Source organism: Humulus lupulus, chromosome 4 (assembly GCF_963169125.1).
Source record: "Humulus lupulus chromosome 4, drHumLupu1.1, whole genome shotgun sequence".
Taxonomy (NCBI): Eukaryota; Viridiplantae; Streptophyta; class Magnoliopsida; order Rosales; family Cannabaceae; genus Humulus; species Humulus lupulus.
This window is the reverse complement of record NC_084796.1, coordinates 69,604,903-69,613,906: the sequence shown is the minus strand read 5'-3', so window position 1 is coordinate 69,613,906 and position 9,004 is coordinate 69,604,903. Positions and strand designations below refer to the sequence as shown.

The window sequence follows — 9,004 nt, the reverse complement described above, 5'->3', positions numbered from 1 at the left end:
ATAAAGATTACAAATATATATATATATATAATTTTCAAATTAAATAATAATATAAATTAAAAAAATCTATAAATATATTAACTTGAATTAATATTTAGTATGTAAAATTAAAATTAAATTATTTTTCTTATTTTAGACAAAGCTATTAAATACATTTTAGCAAAACATATTTTTTTTTTATGAAACAAAGAATAAATTGAACCACAAGCCAATTACAAAAACAAGCTCACAAAAAGTCCCTCTAGCCGAGGATTACAAGAGATTAATGTTCTCAAGGAAAGCTACATCTTTGTTATTCAAATTAGATCTAGGCAGATTATCAACTCTGGCTTTCAAGCAAACTTGCAACAAAAAAACAACTTTATTTACAGACATAGAACAGAATTTAAACAGACAATGGTTCCTATTCCACCAAATCAAATACACTGAAGCAGCTAAAACAACTGCCAACAGTTTTTGCTGCAGACCCTTCGGCTTCCCCACCATCCAAGCAATCCAATCTTTAAACTGAACCGGCCAGATATCAAGACCCAGCCACTCAGTAACTCGGCTTCTCACCAGCTGAGAGAGCTGGCACTGAAAAAACAGATGGTCATGGCTTTCCTGCTGCAATTCACAAGTTGGACACATGACAGAAGGCAAATGCATATGGCATCTCACCAGGTTATCTCTAGTCAATAAGTGCCCCAAAGTAGCTTGCCACAGGATAAAACGATGCTTGGGCAAAGTCAGATTACACCAAACCACATGAGCAAAAGGAGCCATTTCCTTGTTAAGCAACTGAACATAAAGCTTGCTAATATTAATCTTGTTGTTCTTAGCTGCCTTCTCCAACATCTCAGCATTGATGACTGATTTCAAGTTAACTAACTTATGCCAATACCAACTCACATCTGAATGAACTTTGTAGTCCCAATATTTTTCCCTTTAAGATAAATGGCATCTATCCATTTCACCCAAAGGATATCTTGTTTAGAGGATATAGCCCAAAGGTACTTAGCTAATAGCACCATATTCCATTTAGACCCTTCCTTAAACCCAGTACCCCCCAAGTGTTTAGGAAGGCAAACTTGATCCCAAGTCGTGAGGTGAATCTTACTCCTATTTTCATTTCTACTGCTGGTCCCCCAAAGAAACTTTCTGCAAATCTGATCAATCTCAGTAACAACAGTCTTTGGGAGAAGGAAAATACTCATCCAAAAAGCTCTAATCCCCAATAAAACAGAGTGGACAAGTTGAGCTTTCCCAACAAAAGATAAATGCCTACTAGACCAATGATGCAATTTCAGGTGAATCTTCTTTATTATAGTAGCACAATCCCCTGCTTTCCACTTTGTAGGCCTAAGAGGAACTCCAAGGTATTTTAAAGGGAAAGTACCTTCATTATAGTGAAGACCCTTCAGTATTTCCTTGGTCTCTTTCTCTGTCAAACCCCCAAAATAAACTCGAGACTTATCTAAATTGGCTATTAAACCAAAAGCACAACTAAATGATTTGAAACAGTCTTGAATAACCTGAACTAAAGCATCAGCTCCCTTACAAAAAAGCACCAAGTCATCAGCAAAACAAAGGCTCACCAATTTCAGCTTCTTACATCTAGGGTGAAATCTGAACTCCTTATTCTGAGTAGCTTGAATGAGAAGTCTAGTAAAATACTCCATAACAAGAACAAACAGCAAAGGGGACATCGGGTCCCCTTGTCTAAGCCCCTTCCTTCCAATAAAACTACCTTGAACTCTACCATTTATCAAGATTGAATAAGAAGAGTCCTTTAAGCAAACCATAACCCAATTAATAAACTGTCCCGGGAAACAGAAGGCTGCAAGGATATCCTCCAAACATTGCCAATCAATTGAATCATAAGCCTTACTTAGATCAACTTTCATCACACATCTAGGAGACATATGCTTCCTCTTGTAACCTTTAAGAATATCTTGAAAAATAAGGATATTATGAGCTAACAGTCTATCCCTAACAAAAGCTCCTTGATTTTGGTGGATTAACAAAGGAATAATCAAATTCAATCTACCACATAGCATCTTTGAAATACATTTATACAATGTAGTGCAGCAAGCTATGGGCCTATAATCCACAGCCTTAGTCGGATTCTCTACTTTTGGAATCAATGACAGCATAGCATTATTGAGGCCTTTAGGCAGCGAACCCTGCTGAAAGAACCCCAAAATTGCGTCTGAAATATCATCACCAAGCTCATTCCACATTGCTTTGAAAAAACCCGAACCATAACCATCAGGACCCGGACTCTTAATTGAACTAATACTAAACATAGCATTTTTAACATCCTTCTTAGAAAATGGCTTTATTAATACTAGTTGTTGCTCTAAAGATAAGATGTTACCAAGCATAAAACACTCCTTTTGAATAGGACCTGATGCCTTACTTTGGCTACCCAAAATACTCCGAAAATGATGTAAAAAATGAGCCACTACATCCTCATACTTCTCAATAATCTGTCCAGCATTAGTAACAAAAGAGGTTATTCGATCTGACTCCTTTCTCTGTTTCAAACAAGCATAAAAATATGATGTATTGTCATCTCCAAATCTGAGCCAGTTGACTTTGCTTCTTTGCCTAAGATAACTATCATAGAACCTGGTTTGCTGAACAAAATTTACAAAATATTTCTGTTCCTCAGCTTGAAACTCAGCTGAATGATGATCTTGTTGAAGCTGGTATTGAGCATGATTGTAATTCTCTTTGGCAACCTGATACTTGTGTTCAACATCACCAATCTCCCACTTATTAAACTATCTAAGAACATGAGTTAGCCTCTTCCGTTTCATCATAATTCTGTCTAACCCATGAGCTGATATGGATTTGTTCCAACTTTGCATAACAACAGTATTGAACCCTTCATGTTCAGTCCACATGTTGAAGAACCGAAAAGGCTTAAAACTAGTGTTCACGTCGGTCATTGCCTTAACAATACAAAAAAAGTGATCTGAAAATATGTCCCATTTTATAATAGCTATCGAATCAGGAAAGAGATCCATCCACTCTTCATTCTTAAAAATACGGTCCAATTTAGAGAAAATTCTAGCCCCATCAGCTTGGTTATTGGTCCAAGTATAATGAGAACCAATAGACCGAAGCTCATCAGCCAATCCTAAAGATTTCCACCTTTGAGCATCTGCCATTTCAGCTGCAGAAACAGGACGACCCCCAAGCCTATCATCAAACTCAAATACTGAGTTAAAATCCCCTGCCATTAACCATGGTGTAACTGGAAAGGTTAGACAAGATAAGTCATGCCACAACTGAATCCTTTCCTGAGTCATGTTTCTACCATAAACAAATGTCACACAGAACTCTCTATTTGACCTTAACTCCTTAATATAAGTATGAATATATTGGTCACTATCTTGCAAAACTTCCACTGACAAAATATTATACTTCCAGACCAACAAGATTCTACCCTCAATAGCAGTCCCTTTATAAAAGTTCCAACCATCAAAATATCTTACCATCATCTCCTCCAATTTAGCTCCCCTTAATTTGGTCTCAAGAAAAGCACCTAACCCAATTTTATTAAGCCTACAGAAAGCACTGAGGGATCTCTGTTTTTCCCTCTTATTCAGTCCTCGAACATTCCATCTAAGAATGTTGAACTCCCCCATTTGACTTCTTTTCTGCAATGATAGCCAATTTAGTAACCTCCAACCTCTTATCTTGTAGAACACTATAAGTATTCCTCAGCTTATTCGGAGCCTTGGTAGCTAATAGCTTCATCCCACCCAGTTTCTTAGGCGTGATCCAATCCACCTCATGAGTTTCATTTCTGTCAGCTAACTCCTTGCCCCCATCTACCTGAGATTTTTTGGACCCTTGACCATTATCAACATCATAAGCACATGTTTTCAACTGAACATCAGAACACTCCATAGAGTCTTCTTTCTATTTAGCCTTGGATAAAGACTCAGAAGCTAACTCTGAATTACTTGTGACATTATGCAGCTCGAAAGAATTGACCTGATTTTCTCCTTCGGATTTCTTTTCTTTTGGTCTCCAAATCTCCCCCTTTTTCCTATTACACAAAGCCTCAGTATGGCTATAAACCCTGCAATGCTTACACTGTGTTGGCAGCCATTCAAACTCCACAAATTGTTCCATTAATTGGCCTCTTCATTCAAAAATTGGATAGACTTAGGAATCTCATCTGCTATGTCAATCTCCACTAACACCCTAGCAAATTGCATCATAGAACGATCCTTTGTTACCTTGTCCACAAGAACTAGTTTCCCAAGAGTACTCACCAATGCACTCAAACATTTAGTTCCCCAATATTGTAAACCCAAACCAGGTAATCTCACCCAAACAAGAACAGATTTTACTAACCTCATGAGAGCTAAGTCAGTGGTCCACGGTCTCACAATGACTGGCTTTCTATCAAAATGCAAAACCCCAGCTTCTAACACCAAATCTCTAGTAACTTCATCTATGAATTTAACAAGTGTATGTGCCGCATTTAATCTCGCAATCCTCTCAATACCAAGCTTACCCCGCATTCTCTTTATGAAACCTTCAAAAACTGCAAATGGGGGATTGGCTCCTAATACCATACAAACAACGGCTAAGTTCCAGAAAGACGCCTCAACTGCAATTTCCTCCACATCCACCTGAGCAATCCAATGGCCATCTTGATGTAATGGCTCTTCAAATTGCAACTGTGCACCTCCTTGGTTCGGTAACATTGCTCTAAATGTAGACCACTTATCTTTGGCCTGATTTTGAAAATCACTGCTATTCTCTTCTAGTTCACTCCATTTCAGACCAGAATCGTTCAACCCAGCCCTACCCACACTCAAATCCCTAGTTATCGATCCTCCAATCTCAGGAAATTCAACCATAGTATCTTTGAAAATTTCCTCCATCTCAGTCGACGGCTCTTCATCATCAATAGCTAACTTTACTTCATCCGATCCTTCAATCCCTGGTGCTTCATTCACCTTGTCAATAGTAACAGGCATCTGGTGTACCTTCTTGCATCTTGCCATGGAGAAGCTAGAGAGAAACCTCATGCCCTGTTTAGCAAAACATATTTACATATATATACTTAACAAACATTAAAAATTAATCAAAAAATCTATAATTTTCGGAATAAATAGTAAATAAAAATTTTAAAATGGTAAATAATGTGGTATCATGTTAAAATTAAACAATGTAATATCTCAAATATACATAGATTTTATTTTTCATACTTTAAACTAATATTTCTAACAAAACACACAAAAACTATAAAAAAAATAAGCACAAAAATAATTATTTCTACCATTATAACTATAATACATTGTTTAATCTTGAAACCCTACCTCAAATATGCTTTAAATCCACTTTGATGAGCCAAAAATCACCCAAAACCGTAACTATCATAAACCCTAAAATCTCAATATCAATCCCTTAATGTATAGAGAAAATAAGCATAAAAATTATCCTAACTATTATACAACACTTATAAATGATAAAAACATACCTCAAATGGAATTTTATGGCCTAAAATTGGCCAAAATCGTCAAAGACAACCCCCAAAATCGCTTGAAAATACCTCCTCTCCGCCTCTCTGTTTCGTGCGTATACTCTCAGGGAAGAAGAAGAAGAAGAAAAAGGGCTAAATAATATAGCAGGGGAGGCCTTTAACGTCTCCCCTGGGAAGACGTGCCTAGCCTCTAACGTCTCCCCTTGGGAGACGTCTGATGTAGCACGTCTTCCCAGGGGAGACGTTAGAGGCTAGGCACGTCTTCCCAAGGGAGACATTAGAAGTCTTCCCTTATATATATTCGGCCCAATTTCTGATATTTAAAAAAAATAAAAAATTATATCATATTTTTAAGTATAACGTCTCCCACCACTTTTGATGACTTACCTATTTATTCATCAACAAAAACTTTTAATGATTTACACCTCTAGACTTTAAATATCACTGAATACTTTTAATGACTTACACTATTGTGTAAGTCATTATAGAGAGTCATTAAATGTCAATTTTGTTGTAGTGTCTACTCATCACCAATTGATTTTGAGATAGAACCTCATATGTCTTATCAAAACCTGTACTCTATATATTTATGTAGCCATTCTCTTTCCAACTCTTTAAACTTTCCCCCTACAATCTAACATTTCGTCTCTTTATCAAAGATTCTCTCAAAAACTAATGCCTCGTGTACTACTATTTTAAAAAACGTAAAATGGAAAATTAAGTTCAAAGAAAAAATTTCACTCAAAGGAATATGTCAAAAAAAACTTAAACTTAAATTATATAAGATGACAAGGTATTTACAGAACCAATGTTTCATGTTATTAAGTTTTTCAGAGAAAGAAAAAGAGTTGGAAGAAATTCTTGTATATTGATCTTACTGATTAAAAAGAATCAACACCTTTTATACAGAGGAAAAAATAAAACTAACAGAGCTAACAAAGTTGTTTAGTAACAGTAAACATAAAACAGATTAACAACTTTAACAAACCTAGAAGTAACTAAGTAACTAACTCCTTAACAGCCCCCCTCAAACTCAGTGTGGACAATGAGACAACAGTGAGTTTGTCTTTAAGATCAGAAAATCTGGAGTTGGAAACTAGTTTAGTGAGGCAGTCAGCAATTTGATCAAGAGCTGGAACATGGTTGACATAAAGCTGATGTTGCAAAACTTTGTCCCGAACGAAATAGAGGTCAATCTTTATATGCTTGGTGTGTGCATGAAGAACAGGATTGGCAGCGAGCATAACGGAGCTGAGATTGTCACACCAGACTATTGGGGGTACAGACAGTGGCATATGAAGTTCCTGAAGTAAAGATTGAATCCATGTAATCTCAGTAACAACACTAGCTAAACTTCAAAACTCAGCTTCTGTGGAGGACCGTGAGATTTTTGTTTGTTTCTTTGACTGCCAAGCTATAAGATTTCCTCCAAAATAAATGCAAAAACCTATTGTGGATCTGCGATCATCCGGATCCGAGGCCCAGTCAGCATCACTATAAGCTTGAAGATGCAAAGTGTGAGACCTTTGGAGATGGATACTGTGATCCAATGTACCAACAAGATAGCGAAGTATCCTCTTTATTGCAATCCAGTGAGAAGCAAGAGGATTATGCATGAACTGTGCAACTTTGTTGACAGAATAAGCAATGTCAGGCCGAGTAATAGTGGCATATTGAAGAGCACCGACAATAGATCGATATAAAGTGGCATCTTGGACAGGGTCACTGCCATAATGTGAGAGTCTCAAACCAGCATTCATGGGAGTACTTATGGGTTTTGCATTTTGCATCCGAGCTCTACAAAGAAGATCCTGAACATATTTTTTCTGTGACAAATGAAGACCAGCAGTTGTTTGAGTAACATGAATGCCAAGAAAATAATTAGCTTGTCCCAAATCCTTGAGAGCAAAAGAGGAGTTCAGATAAAAAACAAACTGAGATATAACTGTGTTATTGTTGCCTAAGATCAAAATATCATCTACATAAACAAGAAGATAGATGCAGTAGGCTGAAGTAACACAAACAAATAAGGAAGAATCAGCTTTAGTATAGACAAAACGATAGTTGTAGAGTGCATTTGACAGCTTCTCAAACCAAGCTCTCAGAGCTTGTTTGAGACCATAGAGAGCTTTGTGGAGACGACAAACTTTCGTAGGATGCAAGATATCTTCAAGCCTCGGAGGTTGAATCATATACACTTCCTCTTTCAAATCACCATTGAGGAACGCATTATTAACATCCAATTGACGAATATACCAACCTTTGGAGATAGCTATTGTCAAGAGAACTCTAATAATAATCGGCTTCACCACAGGGCTAAACGTCTCACTATAATCAAGACCATGTTGTTGATGAAACCCTTTAGCCACAAGACGTGCTTTATACTTTTGAATGGTGCCATCGGGGTTCTCTTTGACTTTGAAGACCCATTTACAACCAATAGGATCACGGCCAGCTGGTAGATCAACTAAAGACCAAGTAGAATTAGTCTGTAAATCTTGGAATTCTGCTGCCATGGCATCTTTCCAATGAGTATGTTGTAGAGCATCAATGAAATTCCTTGGTTCAACAGCAGCTACATAAACCTTGGGTTTGTGAATCCATGTTTTAGATCTAGTGAGCATTTGATGAGTATTAGTTCCTGCAATAATTGGGTTAGTACTGGCAGTAACATGAGTAGCATTAATAGTATTGGAAACTAATGGATGTTGGGCATCATTAGAAGGTAAATGAGTAGGAGTAAGCATGGGTGTGGGGTCAAGACTTACATTAGGAGATATGGACAGTGACCGAGACATAGACAACACAGGGGAGGGAATAGGAACATTAACAGAGGGAGTGGGAGAAGGGGACATAGAAGACATAGGAGGTGTTTGAGGCTGGACACGTGAGGGAACAGTAGGTACAAGTGGTGGTTTGGCTGAAGGCAAGTGTGGTGATGGGACCCGAGTGGGAGGGAAAGAACCAGTTGGTGTAGAGGCAAAAGGAAACTCATTTTCTTGAAACAAAACATCTCGAGAGAGATATAAACGACCTTCCTTGGATAGACACTTGCAGCCTTTGTGTGTCAAACTATAGCCAAGAAAGGTACATGGAGTGGACCAATAATTGAGTTTATTCTTGTTGTAAGGCCTTAGATTTGGAAAGCAACGACAGCCAAATACTTTCAGCATAGAATAATCTGGTTTAACCTGAAATAATACTTCAATAGGAGAGACATTAGATAGAATAGAAGTAGGCATTCTATTAATCAAAAAGACTGCTGTCCTAAAGGCTTTATCCCAATATTTTAATGGTAAAGATGAGTGAGCTAACAATGTTAAACGACTCTCCACTATATGTCTATGTTTTCTCTCGGCAATACCATTTTGCTCATGGGTATGAGGGCATGAAAGTCTATGTAAAATGCCATGAGTGTCTAAACAATTTGTGAACGAGCGGTACTCACCCCCCCCCCCCCCCCAATCCGATTGTATAGACTTTATGGGGTAACCAAGTTGTAACTCTACT

The 9,004-nt window shown here is 37.4% G+C and overlaps 1 protein-coding gene across 1 annotated transcript; it reads right to left on the bottom strand.

The window, feature by feature from the left end:
- Positions 1-252: 252 nt before the first annotated feature.
- LOC133832270 (uncharacterized) lies at positions 253-837 on the bottom strand. Its single transcript, XM_062262637.1, has one exon. It carries the CDS (start codon positions 835-837, stop codon positions 253-255), a length of 585 nt encoding a protein of 194 aa, XP_062118621.1.
- Positions 838-9,004: the final 8,167 nt, after the last annotated feature.

What these genes read in the sequence shown, in the direction of transcription:
- LOC133832270 (XM_062262637.1), bottom strand. Translation starts at nt 837, where the DNA reads ATGTTGGAGAAGGCAGCTAAGAACAACAAGATTAATATTAGCAAGCTT.